This window comes from Vulpes lagopus, chromosome 15 (genome assembly GCF_018345385.1).
Source record: "Vulpes lagopus strain Blue_001 chromosome 15, ASM1834538v1, whole genome shotgun sequence".
In the NCBI taxonomy this organism is placed as follows: Eukaryota; Metazoa; Chordata; class Mammalia; order Carnivora; family Canidae; genus Vulpes; species Vulpes lagopus.
This window is the reverse complement of record NC_054838.1, coordinates 21,170,744-21,190,835: the sequence shown is the minus strand read 5'-3', so window position 1 is coordinate 21,190,835 and position 20,092 is coordinate 21,170,744. Positions and strand designations below refer to the sequence as shown.

At 40.4% G+C, this 20,092-nt stretch overlaps 3 protein-coding genes across 3 annotated transcripts; all 3 read right to left on the bottom strand.

Moving 5' to 3' along the window:
- Positions 1-7,325: 7,325 nt before the first annotated feature.
- On the bottom strand, positions 7,326-8,270 carry LOC121476128 (olfactory receptor 51I2-like). The gene has a single exon (XM_041729868.1). The coding sequence runs from the start codon at positions 8,268-8,270 to the stop codon at positions 7,326-7,328; it is 945 nt and encodes a 314-aa protein (XP_041585802.1).
- Positions 8,271-12,814: 4,544 nt separating this feature from the next.
- Positions 12,815-14,794, bottom strand: LOC121476667 (ras-related protein Rap-1b-like). Its single transcript, XM_041730806.1, has one exon. It carries the CDS (start codon positions 14,630-14,632, stop codon positions 14,078-14,080), a length of 555 nt encoding a protein of 184 aa, XP_041586740.1. The 5' UTR covers positions 14,633-14,794; the 3' UTR covers positions 12,815-14,077.
- Positions 14,795-18,842: 4,048 nt separating this feature from the next.
- Positions 18,843-19,787, bottom strand: LOC121476487 (olfactory receptor 51I1). The gene has a single exon (XM_041730547.1). The coding sequence runs from the start codon at positions 19,785-19,787 to the stop codon at positions 18,843-18,845; it is 945 nt and encodes a 314-aa protein (XP_041586481.1).
- Positions 19,788-20,092: the final 305 nt, after the last annotated feature.

Sequence of the window (20,092 nt, the reverse complement as noted above, 5' to 3'; positions counted from 1 at the left end):
GAGAAGGTCAAGCATTATATGGTCTCATTCATTTGGGGAATATAAAAAATAGTGAAAGGGAATAAAGGGGGAAGGAGAAAAAATGAGTGGGAAATATCAGAAAGGGAGACAGAACATGAGAGTCTCCCAACTCTGGGAAACGAACTAGGGGTGGTGGAAAGGGAGGTGGGGAGGGGGTGGGGGTGACTGGGTGACGGGCACTGAGGGGGGCACTTGATGGGCTGAGCACTGGGTATTATTCTATATGTTGACAAATTGAACACCAATAAAAAATAAATTTATAAAAAAAAAAGAATTTCATTAATATAATTAAGGAAAAATCCTTTTGAATGCTGGCCGTTTTATGGACGTTGTGTTTAGCATGGCTTATTTGATAAGATAATTATTCCTTCAAATTAATAAAACTGACTTGGAAAACCAAAAAAGAAAATTGGCGTGGAATGGTCAGTTAGGTTCCCCACAGCTAGACTAAGGCTCCTATCTTACTAGAGTTCCCTTTAGTGTTTAGAATTAAAACTTCAAATGAGTCTACATACATTATTTGTAAGAATAGGAACTCATTTTTCTGACCAGAGAACACTGTTTTGTTGTGGTGGTGGGTTTTGTTGTTGTTGTTTGTTGTTTTGTTTTGTTTTGTTTTTAAATCTTAATGTCCTTAATGTGGCTCAAATTCTTAAGGGCAAGTTCCCTTTGGCATCATGAATTCTGTTGCAGAAAAGGTTCTGATAGAAGGAATATGGCCTTCCTGATCATTATTTTGTGGAAACAAGATTGGCTCTCAGAAATAGCAGTGAAAGGCAGCTATGATTGTGGTCAGGGCTTCTGATTACTGAACCCATAGCACAAGCAGCCAGTATGAGAACTGACTTAGTTTTAAATCAAAATATACAGAGCTTCCATGGGAGTGTAGTGGGGGTTAGGAGGCGAAAGGCAGAGAACAAGTGGGGAAAGTATGTCTTTCTCCACTGATATTCTTCCCTCCCTTATTTTCCTCCTTCTTTATCAGAGCCTAGAAGCTAGTATATTTTTCCAGAGGATCATGGACCAGTGTTGTAGAGAAATAAATTGGAAAATGAAAGGCACATGCCATCTCAAAACAGGGGAAATCAGGACCAGGAAATCCAAATGTTAAAAAAAAAATAAGTCAAGGAAATGGTTAGGAATATAGATCAAAGAGGGCAACTGTTGTGATGAGCACTGGGCGTTGTATGTAAGTGATGAGTCACTGAATTCTACTCCAGAAATCAATACTGCCCTGTATGTTAACTAAAATTAAAAAAAAAAAAAAAAAAGAAGAAGACTTTTGTTTCAACAGATAGTACAGGCTTAAGAACCTCCCAAAACATCCAGAGGGGAAAATAAATCTTGGGATTATGCCAGATTTTGAAGAGGAGCATCTGACAACATCAATAATTGCTCTTTTTTTCATTATTAATTGTGTGACTTCTTGACCACCTTATTAAACTCTCTGAGTTCATTATTTGGATTTCTAAAACTGGGATAATAATACCCATCTTATAAGGCATACGTTTTCAATGAAATGCAATATGTAAATGTGAATTATTTTCTTCATCTCCCCTTCAAAAAGTTACACTGTGGATTATGGATGGGAACATCTATGGAAACATGTATGGTCTTAGCCCCATGAAAACAGGAATTAGGGTGGCTAAATGGTAATTGTCCACACACACAGATATTCACACTGCCCCCCACAGACTTACTCAGATGGGAGGGTGGGTTTCTGAGCAGAAGTGACAAAACAAAATTCAATTCAGGACAATGAGATCTACCAGTGTCATGGGCTGAATTGTGTCCTCTGCAAATTCATATGTAGATGGAACCGGAGGGTATTATGCTGAGTGAAATGAGTCAATTGGAGAAGGACAAACATTATATGTTCTCATTCATTTGGGGAATATAAATAATAGTGAAAGGGAATAGAAGGGAAGGGAGAAGAAATGGGTAGGAAATATCAGAAAGGGAGACAGAACATGAAGACTCCTAACTCTGGGAAATGAACTAGAGTTGGTGGAAGGGGAGGAGGATGGGGGGTGGGGTGAATGGGTGACAGGCACTGAGGGAGGCACTTGATGGGATGAGCACTGGGTGTTATTCTGTATGTGGCAAATTGAACACCAATAAAAAATAAATTTATTATTTAAAAAAAAAAGAAATTCTAAACCCCAGTATCTTAGCCTGTGACTGTATTTTGAGACAGAATCTGTAAAGAGGTAATTAAGCTAAAATGAGGTTATTTATATAGGCTTTAATCCAATATGACTGCTGTCTTATGAAAAAGGGAAGATTAGGACACAGAAAAGCACAAGTACATTGGGAAGACCATGTGATGATACAGGGAGAAGACAGCCATTTTATAGGCCAGGAAAGGGAGGCCTCAAAGGAAACCAGTCATGAGAAAGAGTGCAAGGCCTCCAGAGTTGTGAGAAAATAAGTTTCTGTTGTTTCAGTTACCTAGTCTGTGGTACTGTTATGGCAGCCCTACCAGACTATATCAACCCATGACCTATATTTCCATAACTGTAAAATTAAGGTCAGTTGTAGAAGACAGTAGAAATATTTCAGTTATAAAGAGACTAGAGTTTGGAAACACAAAGCAGAATTACTGGGCAAAATAAGTTCTTCAATGACAAATGGTCTGGCTGACTGTCCAGGTTATAAAACTTGAGCTAAGTAATGGAAGACAAGGCATGTGTTGACTTCAAGCTCATAGGCTTGTGTGGGTCAGGGCTCCATGGGCTTCCTTCTAGTGGCTGTTGAGAATGAAATAATCTCTTAGTGACAGCTCTCTATCAATAGAATGTTATGGTCACTGATCTCCCAGACCACAGCCAATATTTAACTGGAAACCAAATGAAGATTAAATGAAGAAATCTGCCCTTGTTCTCTGTTCAATCTTTCTGTTTCCTTTCCCTGGACAAACTGTTTGTTGTTTTCTTTATGTATATGTGCTCATGTGTATGTGTGTGGCCTTCATGACTTAAGAAATGACATCCTATGTTTAGATTTCAAAATAGATTTTCTTTTTGGAATTTCTTTTTTTTTTTTTTTTTTTGGCAAATGTTAAATGTTTCTGCATAAGTTACTCAGTGCCTAGAATGTAAACGACTCTACTAGTCCCATGTTAATGCCAAAGTGTGCTTATATCTCATAAAATTCAGAAGTTGGTCTTCTTGACCCTTTAGAAATTATTTTAAATGAGGTATATAGGAGGAAGTAAGATTGAATACCAATTTTTTAGAGATGTTTGGTGGATTATATTGTTCAAGTGGAAGAGAGTCCAGGAAGCCGCTACAGAAGAAGGGAACCATTCCATTTGGGCTCTTACGACCCTTTTTGCAAATAATGAGAAAAAAAGCAAAGACAGAGAATAGTTGAAGCAACGAAGATGTCCTTCATCAGGCAAGTGGATAAAATTGTGGTACATCCAGATGATGGGATACTATTCAGAAATTAAAAAGGAATGAGATATCAAGATACATAAAGACCCAGAAGAATCCTAAAAGTACATTGTTAAATGAAAGAAGCCAGTCTCAAGAGTCTATATGTCTGCTTTCATTTATATGAAATTCTGAAAATTCTATATAAAGAAAATAAAGTGATCAGTGATAACCAAGGATTTGGGAGAGTGGAGTGTTGAATTGGTGAGGCACAGAGGATTTTCTAGAGGGGTAAATAATTTCATAATACTGCATGTTTTTTTTAAAAAATCACTTAGGACATAAGGGATTCCCAGGATGGAATGCATAACATGGCAAAAATGTAATTCTGTTACAAAATATGAAACAACTGCACTGATGAAGATGGGCCTATGTGCAAGGGTGAGGGGAGGAGTTGCTGACCTAAGTAACCTTGCAAATGGTTAGAGTCTGTAAGACTAAAGACAAAAAGAAGAATAAATGGTGTACTATCTGCTTGATGAAGTAATTTCTCATGGCAGTGTGGTCAGCAATTCTACAAACATTCTATACATGTGCTGGAATTGAACACCTAAATAAATACAGCAGATGGTGGGAGCCAGGTTCTATCTGATTGGGAGGTTACAGAAAAGCAAAGAGAGTGCTATCTGCATTGTGTATTGAGCACCAGGTAATGTGTGCAAAACAGAGGACTCCAGTGACAACTTTTAACCTGTGAATTAGCAGGAAAAAAATAGTGGTATCATCTATATTAAAAATCGGCTAACATTAAATTATTGTAGATATCACATTCATTATGCTACAGTACTGCACATATTTATGTGCATATCAGTCTTTGGTTTGGGGGGATATTTGTTTTTTCTTTAGATTTATTTATTTGAGAGAGAGAGAGGGAGAGGGAGCATGTAGAGAGTGGCAAAGGGAAAAGGGAGAGGGAGAGAAGCAGACTCTGGTAAGCATGGAGTCCCACAGGGGGCTCAATCTCATGACCCTGAGATCATTGACCTAAGCCTAACAAAATTGAGTCAGATGCTTAACTGACTAAACCACCCAGGTGCCCCGATGTGCATATCACTAGTTGTAACTAACACATTGTCATAAGAGAAATGTTACTGGGCAAATAGATCAGCCACATTTTTTCTGTGTGAGCATTTAGAAACTTTAATAGCAAGTTGATAGAGTATTTTTATGTGCATTTAATCTAAGACATAATATAGGCTTGTATTTTATCTTTCAAAAATCAACCATAATGAGTTATAATTTACATAAAATTAAATGCACATTATTATCAGGGTACAGTTTGATGATTTAGACAAATACTTACACCTACCACCCCATCAAAATCCAGAAATTTTCCATCACTCCCCTCAAACTTCCCTCTTAACCACTTCCAGTCAATCCCCTCCCTGTACCCAGCCCCAGGCAACCAGTGATCTATTTTCTGTCACTATAGATTAAGTTTTGCCTTTTCTAGAATTTCATATAAATGAAATTATCCTGTGTAGTCTTTTGTGTCTATCTTCTCTTTCTCACCATGTTTTTGAGATTCGTTCATATCTTTGTGTGTATGATAATTTGTTCTTTTTATACCTGAGTAGTGTTCTATTATATGGATATCCCCAATTTGCTTATCCATTCACCTGTTGGTGGACATTTCGGTTGTTTCCATATTGGGGCTATTACAAAAAAAAATCTATGTAAGTTTTTTCATGAATTATGATATAATTTCTCTTGTGTAAATATCTAGGTGTGCCTGCCATGAAGTTTTCCAAAGCAGTCATACTATTTTATATTTCCACCAGCAATATGTGACATCTTTGCTTGCACTTAGCATTGTCAGTCTTTTCAATGTTAGGCATGCTAGGTTGGTAAGTCCTAGCTCACTGTGGTTTTAGTTGTATTGTATTTTATCACATTAAAAGGTCTTTATATACTCTATGTAAGTCCTTTGTGAGATATATGTACTGTAAATATTTTCCCCATCTTTAGCTTACTTTTTCATTTTCTTAATAATAGTTCTGAAGAGCAGATGTTCTAAAATTCTGATGAATTCTATGTCTGTTAAGTTCCAATACAAAATTTAGGTTTGTATTTTGCATACCCTTTTAAAAATTAAACTCTTAAAAATATTTTATTGGGCAGCCCTGGTGGCTCAGTGGTTTAGTGCTGCCTTCAGCCCAGGCTGTGATCCTGGAGACCTAGGATAGAGTCCTATGTCAGGCTCCCTGCATGGAGCCTGCTTCTCCCTCTGCCTGTGTCTCTGCCTCTCTCTCTCTCTCTCTCTCTCTCTCTCTCTCTCTCTTTCTCTCATGAATAAATAAATAAAATCTTAAAAAAATAAAATTAAAATATTTTATTTAATTATTTTAGAGGGGGAGGGAGGGCAGAGAGAGTCTTAATCAGATTCCATGCTGAGCATGGAGCCCAACGCTGAGCTCGAGCTCATAGCCATCAGATCACAACCTAAGCCGAAACCAAGAGTTGGACACTTAACTGACTGTACCTCCCTGGTGTCCCTAAAAATTAAACTTTTTATTTCCAGAAAATTTGGGGTGCACATGCAGTTGTAAGAAATAATCAGTCATCTTGACTTTATAGACGCTGTCACTGGTGGGCATGTAAACTAGTAATTAGGGACAAGAAGGTCACCATCTCCTGATAAGCTGGATGAAGTTGGAAAGAACTGTAAATGGTGAGGAAAACATCTGCATTATAATTGGAGGCCCTATAATTGGAGGCTGAAAGCCTAAAACCAGTTACTGGTCAACCAGCACAGTCCCATCAACCCAGTCTATATAGAGCCCTGTGACACTTTGGAGGTGTGAGAATGGTCTTTCCCATTTGACTAAAGATTTCCAGGAAACCCCAGAGAGCCATAGGCAGATACAAGCAGGACCAATTAACCCCCCAATGATAGGGCTGAAAGGGGGGCAGGGTCAAGGAACATATAAAAATATACCCATCACATAATATGCTGAGGTTACTGACAACTAAAGGGAGGGGAGTAAAGAAAAACAGGAATATCCAGGCACAGTGACAGCAGATCAATTGGCCCTAGAAATAGGGTCTGAGATTCTAGCAGGGCAAAATTTAGGCCTTTGGCTGGTATTCTTAGGATCTGACACCTGGGCACTAGGAGACTGTCCATAGTTTGTTTTATGCCTAAGCTGAGGCAATTTAATCAGCTGTTTCTCAACCTCAGAGTCTCCCAGTTAAATAAATTCTTCGGGTGGAGACCACTGGATGAAGATTGTACAGAATCTGGTTCCTTATATAACAGAAAGAAGGCAGCATTATAAATAGGTTCCCATACAATTAATTATCTAAACAAGGACATTTGGGAGAGGGAAAGGGAGTGCTATTAATAATGATGCTGAGGAAAGTAAGTGTAAACCATGATTATCTGGCACAAACCAGAAAGACTATTCACCTCATGCAAAGGTAAATTCCTAGGATGATCATTCTTTCTTGGGGAATATTCTTAATCCCTGCTTAACCTACCAAAAAGAGCAATTTGTTTTATTTCCATTTAAACATCTGTAAGACTCCAGCCTTTATTGCTAAACTTACTATTTATCAGGCTTTTTGCTAGGACTTTTAAAGGAAAATGGAAAAGTGAAATTCACCATCTCTGCCCTCAAGCTGATCACATCTGGTTAGAGAAGACATGTACTTACCTACATACAGAGACACACATACATTGACAAGATGTGAAACAAAAAGGACTAGAGATGACTTGTGATCCAGAGTCAAGCCTGTGACAACGCTTTGAATTCCTCATTCCCATTCCTCCATAAAATGCCAGGTGTACTGCTTTGCTCACAGCAGAAACACCATCAGAGTTCATGGAGTGGCTCAACATCTCCATCCTATTGGAGGGATTCAGAACTATTTCCTCCTGCAAGAAAACAAGGTGAAAATCCCCTGTCGGATTGGCTTGGTCTTGACACTGTAGATGATGGGATTGAGCACAGGGGGCACAAAAAGGTATATGCTAGACATGAGTGTGTGGACCAGGGGTGAGGCATGCTTGGCAGCACGATGCATCACAGACACACCAATCATAGGCACATAGTACACAAGCACTGCACACATATGTGATACACATGTGTTGAGGGCCTTCCACCGTCCCTCCCCAGAAGCAATGCCCAGCACAGTGTAAAGAATCAGCACATAAGAGACCACAATGAGCAGTGAGTCCAGCCCAAAAGTGGCCAGGACAATGGCCAAGCCTAGAATGCTATTGAGCTTAGTATCAGCACAAGGCAGCTGGATCAGATCTGAGTGGAGACAGTAGGAATGGGAGAGGACATTAGTGTGGCAATAAGGCGGTTTTTTCAAAAGGATGGGAAGTGGAGCCATAAGTGCCACACTCTTCAGTGTGATTCCCAGACCCATGCAGATGATACGGGGCAGGGTTAGGATGGCAGTATATCGCAGTGGATTATAGATGGCTACAAAGCGGTCATAACTCATGGCCAAAAGGACCCCTGACTCCATACAAGAGAAGGTGTGGATGAAGAACATCTGAGCCAGGCAGCCATCAAAGTCGATCTGGCGGGCATCAAACCAGAGAATACCCATGACAGTGGGCAGTGTAGACACAGAAACACCCACCTCAGTCACAGCCAGCATGGAGAGAAACAGATACATAGGCTCATGTAGCACAGGGTCCTCCTGCACTGCTATCATGATTAGGCTGTTACCCACAATGGCCACAATATACATAGTGGAGAAGGGAATGGAAAGCCAGCCATGCTGGGACTCTAATCCTGGGATGCCAGTTAGGAAGACAGATAGGACGTCAAGACTTTCATTGCTTTCAGCTCCCATGTCACCAACAGCAGAGATAAGTCTTCACCTAATATTTGGAGGAAAAAATAAATTAGCTTCCTCCTGAAGGTCTTCTTCCTTAGGAGCCCACCTCATAGTCTGAAGGGAGGAGATGGAAGGAAGTGAGGGAAGTTGGAATCATCTATATCATCACACACTTTCTTCTCACCTCCTTTTTCTCTGTCTTCTAGAATCCTAAAATTCTACATGTAAAGGATATATTTGAGACTGTTCAATCTTATGAGAGACAACAGAGCTTAAAAACTAAGAGCAGCAACACTAGCATAGACTTTCCTTTTTTCCAGTGAATAGTCTTTCCTCCTTTGTCGAATATTAGTTGACCATAGAGTTGAGAGCCATTTGCTTCCCCGTGGATGGAACTGGAGGTTATTATGCTGAGTGAAGTAAGTCAATCGGAGAAGGACTATCATTATATGGTTTCACTAATATGGGGAATATAAAACATAGTGAAAAGGATTATAGGGGAAAGGAGAGAAAATGAGTGGGAAAAATTTGAGAGAGTGACAAAACATGAGAGACTCCTAAATCTGGGAAATGAACAGGGATAGTGGAAGGGGAGGGGGTGATTGGGTGACAGGCACTGAGGGGGGCACATGATGGGATGAGCACTGGGTGTTATACTATATGTTTGCAAATTGAACTCCAATAAAAAATATATAAATAAAAAGGAACACTAGAATAAATCAGACCTGTCAAAATCCATACTCAGCCGATTACGAGATGTGTGATGTGGGCAACTTATTTATACTCTGATCCAAAGGGGATTTTGTTTGTTTGTTTTTGTTTTTTTATTTGTAACATGGGATAATAGTAGTACTTTTGTGTATAAGAAAAAAATGGGAAAATTAATATCGTATGTTCAGTGTTTTAGAGTGCTACACACAGATTCTAGCAGACCTCAGTTTGAAGCCCAGTTGACAGCTTACCGTCAATATGACCTTCAGCAGATATCTTAACCCTTCAAGCCTCAGTGCACCCATTTGTGAATTTGGGATAAAAATCCATCTGTCTCATATGGTTGATGGTAATCAAGATATTGCATGGCATGCAAAATGCTGAATAAACTATTTTACTCTTAGGGAGACAGACCCAAAGAGGAAGAATAGGGAATGTACCAAAAGCCCAAGACTCAGTTTCTGCAGAACATACGTGATTGCTTAGATCTGCAGATTCTTCTAGTGATGTTTCTCATTTTCACTGTGGAGATGAGACCAAATGTTAGTTTGATCTAGAATGTAGTCATCAGGAAGAATTGCATTTCAGCTCTGCCACTGTGAGTCTGAGCAATCATGGATGTCAAGGATAACCAAGGAAAGTGGTAACCTCCATGTGTGTCCCCATCCCACTCCAGGGAAAGAAAGGTTCTGAATGAAAATGAGACAGGGGTTTTATAAAATTTATAAAAGGAGAAATATGAATAAAGGTGTAAAGGATATGGACATTCCAACTGAGAATTATACTAATACACAAAGGACTTCTAAATTTAAACATGGTTCTCAGAATGCAAAAGTGTATTGGCTTCAAAATAACAGATTTTGCCTTTCTTCTTGGGGCACCTGGGTGGCTCAGCGGTTGAGCGTCTGCCTTTGCTCAGGTCGTGTTCCCAGGTACTGGGATCGAGTCCCGCATCAGGGTCCCCACAGGGAGTCTGCTTCTCCCTCTGCCTATGTCTCTGCCTCTCTCTGTGTGTCTCTCATGAATAAATAAATAAAATCTTTTGTAAAAATAACAGATTCGATCTGGAATCCATGGAGAAGTCAAAGACACAGAGATAAAGGACTCCATTCATGGTGAAAGATCAGAGAGAAATAGTTAAACCCCAATTAGAAGGTGGCAAGAATATGTAATATAATGTGATGTAAGGTACAAGGTGCACTATTAACATAATAAATGAAATAAATAATTTTAACTTGTAAAATAAAAATTTTAAAAGATTTTATTTATTTATTTGACAGAGAGACACAGAGAGAATGCACACAAGCAGAGGGAACAGCAGGGGAGAGAGAGAGAGAGAGAGAGAGAAGCAGGGAGCCTGATACATGGCTCAATTCCAGGCCCCTGGGATCATGACCCAAGCTGAAGGCAGATGTTTAACCAACTGAGCCACCAGGCATCCCTAAATTTGTAAAATAAATTTTAAAATATGAAATAGGAAGATACAATCACAAATGGTATACAAGCTGAATTATCGCCAATGATCAGTTCACTTATTCACCCAATTGACATGGATGTGTGATTCCTGGATTCTTGATCAATTTTTTACTCTGAGGTTACTTTCTATTGGTGTTAAATGGTCCATATTTATCTAAAGAGTTTAATGAGAACACTACAGTGGAATGGACAGGCAGGACAATATGCAGCTAAGGGAATGCAAAGTTATGACCATGGACCATGACAAGGTTCAGTGAGAAGAGCCCCAGAGCTGCCTTGTCTTACTCTCTTCACTCTGTAGCCCTCTCTTCATGCACCAACCCTGCTGATATCCCATGCAGTCTATTTCTCATGTTTTTCTCAAGATTAAGAACTTCTGTGATAGGTGATACACATTTGCTTATGTCCTTAGCCATCCGTGTCCCTTGGTCCTGTCTTGTAATCCGTGGTTCTCAACCTTGGCTACAGATTAGAATTATCTAGGAAACTTAAAAATCCCAGTGCCCAGTTAATACCCCAAACCAATTAAATTAGAATCTTTGGATGCCGAGTCTAGTTATCAATATGTTTTAAAGCTCTCAAAGTGAACTCAAGGCTGAGAACTAATCTAGATCCACTGGAGTGGCAGATATTCCAGTCACTTTACAGTGAGTGTTTTAAGCAAAATTATAACTTGCAAAGACTCCCCAAGTCTTTTTTTTTTAAAGACAGACTTCCCATCCCACTCCTTACTTATAACTTAAATATTTCCATGTGTCCCATCACCTGCTAGATTCTTTGGCATCCTGGAGCTCCTCTAAATAAACTTGGGTTTGCTCATAATACCCCAAGGTAGTGCACACAGAAGTAACAGGTTGTGGGCTAGTTTCGCATAATCACTTCTGTGAAGGTGTACCCAATGGGAGAGCAGGGCCTGCTAGGAGCATTTTAGGGCTTTATCTAATCATCTCACCTGTGGGGCTTCACCTGCCTCACCTGAGACTGCCCGCCACTGATAAAACCTCATCTCTTTGGCAGAAAGTTAACAGTGCGGGCTTGGAAGTACCAACCATGACCCACAGTGTGTATGGTGGGGGAACATGTGAGTTGGGGCATGGTAAGGGAAGAACCCAGGAGTGCACAGTTCCAGGAAATTAACTCAAATGACAATGTGAATCATAGAAATGATAACCAGAGGGGCCACTGCCTCACTACCAAGCTGCCTCATTTCAGTCCCATAACAATCATGTGAAGTAAGCCAGTAAGAGGCTAAGGTGGGCCTAGAATCTGGCTCTTCCAACTCTAAGTCCTGCGGTCCTTCCTTCCTATGAAGCCCAGCCGCGGCATCTGAAATGGAAGTCACCTGAAGGAGAAGAATGTGGAGATGCTGGAGAAGCTGGTCTTTATTTTCACAAGCAGTGAAAAGAACAGAGTAGCAGATGCACATTTTTTTCCTGCCTCCTCTGCAGACAGGGGGACAGGTGGAAGAGACGAGGAGACCTTCTGAAGTGGCCCTTCTCAGAAACCCATTGATTTGGCCGCCAACTTAACAGTGTTTCTAGGACCTGAAGCCAGAGTCCAGTCTTGTACTGATTGAGAGAATTCCCTCCACAGTATCCTTATCAAACTATCACCCACACTCAGCTTGAACATTCCCAATGATGGGGAGCTCACTGTACCTACAGCCAGTGTCTTGGTTAGATGCACTGACTTCCGAAGTGCTTTCTTTCATTGGGCTTAAATATGCTTCCTCTGCATTACGTATAATTGCTGCAGACACAGAGCCACAACAATCTTTTTCAGGTTTCACCTGAATATTATTCTTCATGATATCTGTTTTTTTCTTTTTTTGCAAAATACATCTTAACTTGCAAACATGTATTTACTTACATAATTATTTGTTAAATGCCTATATCCCTTATTACACTGTAAACTCCACTAAAGTAAATATAGCATTTAATTTTTTTCATTTTTTTAATCATTAGACACCCAATACTAGCACAGGGTCAAGCACATCACAGATGCTTAATAAATATTCTAACTGGGTAATAAATTATTGAATGATAAACTGTATCTCAATGTTCCATCATAATATTCTGTAATCTTCCTTTCTTCAGATGACTTTTCCTCAATTCCTTTAGCTGCTAAAAGTAACTGAATTTCAATTTCCTCATCACAAGTCCTCCTGTCAGAGTGTTTCACAGAGAGTAAATCTAGTATGGATAGGCAGTGTGATATGTAGCTCATAAAAATTAATTGGTTTTAGTATTTGATAATGCAAGTATTCTATTCAGAAGACAATGTGTCTTAACATATATACTTAAAATTCAATACTTTTCCACCTGCTTACATTGTCTTTATCTTCTTTTTTTTTTTTTTTATAATGCAAGCCCTTGCATGGCAATCCAAATTTATTGAACTACTGATGCTAAGTTATACAAAATTGCACCACTTTAATTAAGGCTTTTAGTTTACATTTGGCCACCTCAAAGTAGTTGTAACATTAGGTTGGTCAATTTAAATACTGTGGCTCCCTGTTGGATAGACACACAATCTTTACACCCAAACGGTTAATGCATACAAAGCAACAAGGCATTGTTAAATAAAACAGCAATAGTTACTGCAACTTAGGCCTTGTGACCAATTACACATGATTAAAATTACTTCCCACATTCACATCCACAGTACTCGTCCACCATTTAACATCTCAACCAAAACGTTACACATGTGAAACAATCACTAACAGGCAAAAATACTAAACCTGTATATTTGGTATTGCAAATACACTTATGCATGAGCAAGCAAGGGATTCACAGTGAGAATCTACAGCTGCAGAAGCCTGAAAATGATTTACAAAAATTGTTAAATCATTAAAAAATTGTTTGAAAATATACACTTCTTGTTGTAGACCCCCACTGTACACACAACTATAAACATTGTTCCCTATGTAAACAAAAAAGGAAACATATAATAAAAGATTTGAAAAGTCTGGACATTTCCTTCCCAACAGATATTAAAGGCAATGTCTTTAATCTAAGACATTATACTGAAAGGACTATCATATTTTAAAGACAAGATCACTGTCTCCACAGGTTTTTTTAAAAATTAAAAAAACTATATAGCTGTGTTAATCAAAGCGCTTATTTGTACAATACAATGATAATGACCTTGAATTTCTTAAAAAAAATTACAATAAGCTACAAGTATCAAAGAAGCGAAGTTATCTGGAGTAGTCTATATAGGAGCTCTTTGGACTTTCTTTTATTATGCTAAAATAGTGGTGCTTTTAGGATTTACATTATTGTACTCTCCAATACAAAGTATGGGGCATGTTAAAGTATACAGTACACCATTTTCATACATGTACAACATTGGTGGATGAAAAATGTCTCTTAGCAGTAATACTGGATTGTAGCCTCTGGTTTTACCAGCTGCATACTCTAGGACTATTATATAAGTAAAAATCTCTCTTGTGATACTGGAAAGTGATTAGAATGTGCAAACTGATGTAGTAGCTTTCATCCGCCTCTTAAAGGGTACCACCACAGAAAGTCCATTTAAGATGTTGGTAGGTTTAACAAAGTTGGAATGCTGGCACTGTTGAATTGGGCAACAGTTCTTCAGACCTGGCTCAGAGCTACAATGCATTTAATATATTAAAGCAGCTGACATGTTGACTTTTTGCGGGCCTTCCCAGGCACTGGAGTTTTTCTGTTAATTTGCCGCACTAGGTCATAAAAGATCTCATTAACATTTATTTTTGATTTTGCAGAAGATTCTAAGAATGCACAGTTGTTCCATTGTCTTGCTAGATTTTGACCTTGTTCCTTTCCTACAACTCTTTCATCTTCCAAGTCACACTTATTACCAACCAGAATCATTGGAACATCATCAGTGTCTTTAACTCGAAGAATCTGCTCTCTCAGATCTTGTAAATCATTAAATGTAGACTGTGCTGTGATGGAGTAAACTAATGCAAAGCCTTGTCCATTTTTCATGTATAAATCCCTCATTGCGGTAAATTGTTCCGTTCCTGCAGTATCCAAGATTTCAAGCATACACTGTTGTGCATCTACTTCAACTTGCTTTCTATAAGAATCTTCTATCATAGGATCATATTTTTCAACAAAAATTCCTTGAACAAACTGTACAGTCAGAGCAGATTTTCCAACGCCTCCTGAGCCAAGAACGACTAGCTTATACTCACGCATGGTGCAAACTTGTCAAAAGCTAGTACCTCTCGCGCTGTCACCGGCTCCCCGCGCCTCGCGCTCCCTCCGGGTCGCTGCTCCCGGCGCCGCGGCGCTCCTGCCGCTGCCGCCGCCGCCGCCGCTCCGGCTGCTTTACACGCCTGACTCGGGGCGAGGTTTGGCGGTGTCTTGTCTTTATCTTCTTTGATGATTTTCTTAACTTCTACTATTATTTATACTCAAAACTTTCATTTTATCTGCACCTTTTCCTAACACTGTTTAAGCAGAAATACTTTCTCACCTGTGACTTTAAAATATTCTGTACAGACTTTTCTCCATTTTGTTAGAATTGCATTCATGCCTCTGTCCTTTCTGTCCTGCTTTCAGCTTTTTAGGGTCAATTTCTGCCTAGTTCATTTTTGTTTTCCTAGTGCTTCACATAATTCTAACAGAAAGACACGCTTAAGAAATCGTGAACTAATAAAAGTATGAACATACTGCTCAGGACCATAACTGAGTGCTTTCATTTCTGGGTTCTACACTATAGATCAGGATTAAACCAGGTGGGTCACACTCAAGGGCAAGGGGATCAAGTCATTTAAAGTGCACAGAAGGATCCAGAGGCGTTTTGTTTGGAGAGAAGAGAGATGTAGGGGGGTGCGTGTAAGAGGTGCTGAGTGATAGGTGGAGATCACAGGAAGACAGTCTTGGACCCAGGTAAGGAAGAGTTTTCTAAAGGTCAAAGCTGTATAACAGGATGATAACCTTCTGATCAGTGAAGACGTTTCAGCAAAGACTGAATAATCCTTGATGGGAATACTGGAAGGACAATTCCAACAATCCCTTTAATTGGGATTAAAAGCCTTTTTGACTCTCTTTCTGCCCTCAGGCCTGATGTCCTGCCTTCCAAGATCTCTCTTCCATAACACTGAGAATATCATGGCTGTGGATCCGTGTGGGGCCCAACAGAGGCCAGCTCTCAACTCTTGATGTGTGATCATGTGTCTTTCTCTAAGCCAGCTTCCAGCACCCTTCCAGCACCCTACCTGTGTGGGAGGACACAGGAGCATTTGAATAAATGTTACTCTATTTGTAGGAAACCTGCATTAAAATTAGATATGGGGATTTTATTTCTTAAACCTCTCCCTCGCTGGCCAAACAAATCACAGTGAATACACAGCCCCTACAGGCCTTGATAGAGACTCACTCGAAGTTTCAGAGACAGAGAGACCAAAAGAAACTCAGAAGCACAAATGGAATTGTAGACAAAAACATACTCTTGCACACATACCTGGGAGGCACAAACAAGCTCAGACTCACCTGAGAGAGCTTTGTAATATGGCAATGAGATTGAAAGAGGGTAGGCCAGAGCTCACAATGGCATAAAGATAAGCCTTAGGCTGGCACTAGCCCAAAGAGGAGGCCGACTCTATCTCTGAGTGAGACTCCCTGGAGGCCAGGACCCTGGGGTCTTGGTGTGCCTGAGGGTGATGCTAAACTGGTGATGGGGAAAAGAGAAGGATTAGCTGTCACCTTGGGAACAGAAAGAAAAGAAAAACACATCCCCTAAATATACTTCCCTCTCTCCACACAGAAAATAAAAATCTCAACTCCTTCCCTGTGATGAAGAAGATGAGGACAAGTCCCAAGATCCATGGCAACATTCCCACGGGCCCCAATTATCCCATCTCAGATTTGGAACTCTCAGTCCAGAACCAGAAGTCTACACCCTCAAATTCTGGGTTTAAAACCTTTATTTCAGGCAGAATCTAAAGCTTAGACCCCAGTGGACAAAGTCCGGGACTAAGAACTCAAGAGAAGAGCACTTGGAGCCTAGGATTCAACCCATAGGGGATATGATCATAGCTTTCTTCACCCACTTATGTGGGGAAAGGCTGTTCCCTACTCAATTCTTACTCCCATCCTTCGTCCTCAACCCTCCAACTTCTGAGGTCTCCAGGAGAGACGTCCCAGGATGCTTAAAGACTGTGGGGTTCAAAGTCACACAAATATAGATAGGTTTGAGTCCCAGTTTTATCATCTACCAGCTTCATGATTTCAAGAGATTAGCATTTTTTTCAACTTGGGACCCAATTCATAAGGAAGTTAGGAATTCCTTGACAGGAAAAATCAAGAGAAATCCTAAGTACTCATTTGGAGTGATAATACTAAATATAACATCTGTACAAATCCCAACAAAAGGGAATTATTATGTGTTAAAAGTCATCCATGGGGAAATTATGAAACACTTTCCCCCACAAAGCTTAAACAAAGAAATAAATGTGCCCTGTGGAGTATCATTGGGATTTTCCATAATAGAGTAAAGCCAGAACAGGCACAATGCAAGTGCATGCTTGTCGTAGAAGAATATAACCACAGGAGGCATATCCCTTCAAAAAAAAAAAAAAAAAGGAATATACTCTTTAGAAAAAAATTCATATACTTTGTAGTAAAGAGAAGCCTCAGAGAATTGTTGGTCAGGGGACTGGTATGCTTTGAAATCCCATTGACAACTGGCAAGGTTCCACATCTCACTGTGACAAACAACTGATTTTTTTTTCCTTCTAGTTTCTAATTGCCTAGAGGGCAGCCTTAAACATACAGTGTGCCTGAATTTTGGATTCTAGGTAGGTTGTGCTGGCATGGGGTGGGAATTGGCAGTGGTGGAGGCGGTAAGGATGGGAATCACATGATGGGATGTGGGGCCTCAGGGTGACCGTGGAATGGCTAGGGATTGTTCATCAAATCCTTCTGTGATGCTATTTCAGTGTTCCACCTGCACCATCTCATGGAGGTAAAAGGCTGTAAGTCTGCATTTCCCTTTACCATAGCACCATATGTCTAGTTGTCCTGCACTCAGTCTCCCTCAGCTTTAAAAAACACCCATGGGGAACCTGGGTGGTACAGTCGATTAAGCATCTGATTACTGATTTCAGCTCAAGTCCTGATTTCAGTGTCATGAGACTGAGGCAGTATTCAGCACTCTGCATGGAACCTATTTGTCCCATTCACTTCCCCTCTGCCCCTCCTCCTGCTCTCTCTTTCTCTCACTCTCAAATAAATAAATAAAATCCTTAAATAAAACCACCCATGATATTCTCAAGATTGTACTTCTCAAGCTTCTCAAAGTGCAACTTCCCCTTACAAAATTGTTTGCAATTCTTCTAAATATTCTAGACCGATATTCTAGATTAAAGCTTCTCATCCTTGAAGAATTATATCAGGATTACCTGGAGGACTTAATTAAAACACAGTTTGCTAGATCTCATTCCCCAGAGTTTCTGGTTCAAGAGATCTGAGGAAGGGCCTGAGAATGTGCATGCTTAACAAGTTCCCAAATGTTGCTGGTGATGCTGGTGTGGGACTTCCACTTTGAGAACCACTTTTTCAGACTCTTGTAACTCATGAGTCTTGTTATTTTTGTTACAAATCACGTGGGCACTGCCTGAGAGGTTTTTTGAATAGAGTAGTACTGTGCTTCTCAAGCTTTAATCACCATGGGTCTTAATAAAATACAATTTGAATTCAGTAGGTCTTGTGTGAGGTATAAGATTCTGTTTCTCTAATAGGCTACCAGATATACCCGTGCTGCTGTTCATTGGGCCACACTTGGAACAGTAAGGTCCTAGCATTCACTTGCCTAAAGATTTCTTCTCAGGCAGTTATTTATGCTAAGATCATTACCTTCACTTCTTCCTACCACCCTGTACCACGTGTCCTAACCCTCTCATCCTTCACAAACCACTTTAGACACACACATACACACACACACACAATCTTATCCCCATCTCCATAAGCCAAATGTGTCTTCTCTTGCCCATGAAGCACCAAGCATCCGCAGAATTTTATTTGTCTCCAGTGTTTATCACTTCGCTCACTCTGGGTGGCAGTAGAATTATTTGTGCTCAGCCTATGTGCTAGGTAAAATTTCATTGTTTCCATAAACATTTTTCAGTGTATCTGTTACTCATTTTTATGTTTTTCCCTTGATGCATCTATCTCTTAATATGATTTGTTCACCATTATAACATTCTAAGCAACTAGCACAAGCTTTTTCACATGGTAAATGTCCAATATATATTTATGACATCTTACTGAGTCAGATATTCTCTTATTAGTTCCATATTCAAAATTATCAAGATTCTGGTTCCCCTCCCCGTGTTTGAGCATTTCTAAAGCTGGCAAGCCAGTCCCAGTCTTTTCTCCAGAGGACTTCTCTCAGTAGCCTTCCTCAGCTCTGGGATTTATAGAGGACTTTGAAGATCCCTCTGCGTATCTCCTTTGTCTTCACACTGTAGATGATCGGGTTGAGCACGGGGGGCACAAACAGGTAGACATTGGACATCATGACATGAACAACAGATGGGGCACTTTTCCAGAAACGATGGATCATGGAGACAGCAATTATGGGCACATAAAAAGCCAGCACTGCACAGATGTGTGACATGCAGGTGTTGAGTGCTTTGAGCCGTTGCTCCTGGGATGCGATGGCCAGCACGGCTCTCAGAATCAATGCATAGGAAAGCAGGATAAATGCTGAGTCTATGCCATAGGTGAAAATGACCACAAAGAGCCCATAGATGTTGTTAACATGGGTGTCTCCACAGGCCACTTTCATGAGATCTGGATGGAGGCAGTATGAATGATGCAAAATTCTGCCCTTGCAGAAGGGCAGTCGTTTTACCAGAAAAGGGAAAGGGAAGAGAGTGATGAAACTCTTGGCAAGGATGCCCAGGCCCATAGCCAAGATGCGGTTGTTGGTGAGCACAGTGGCATATCGTAATGGGTCACAAATAGCCACAAAGCGATCAAAGCTCATGGCCAGCAATATGCCTGATTCCATGAAGGAGAAAGTGTGGATGAAGAACATCTGAACTAAGCAGGCATCGAAGCCAACATGGTGGTAGTTGAAACAAAAGGTAGCAAGCACAGTGGGAAGTGTAGAGAAGGACACTCCCAGGTCGTTGAGAGAAAGCATAGAGAGGAAGTAGTACATGGGCTGGTGCAGCGCAGGCTCCCGAATCACCAGAGTGAGGATGCTGAGGTTGCCTATGATGGAAATTAGGTAGAGGATGCAGAAAGCCAGGGCAACCCAGGCATGGCCTGTCTGCATCCCCGGAATGCCTGTCAGCTGGAGTGTGGCTGGATGGAAGGGGGTATCATTGAAGCTCAACATGGTAGGCAAGTGGGAGAATACAGATGGGAGATGGGCCCCGGAGGATGTGTTGGGGGAGTTCTTCACTTTCTTTCAGACATCCTGTCTCCAACACAAAAGGTTAGAGATTGAAAGTGTTTGTCTATATTCCTGCTTCTCCCATTAGCCTATGAGCTCTCTCAGGATAGTAACTGGGGTCTACTCATTTCTGTATCACCAGCGCCCAGCAGTCTGTCTAGGCCATGGTAAAAACACCATGAAAGTGTGATGATCAGGTGAGTACACATGACCGACAAGGCATCAAGGTAGGAGACAGCATGAATGAT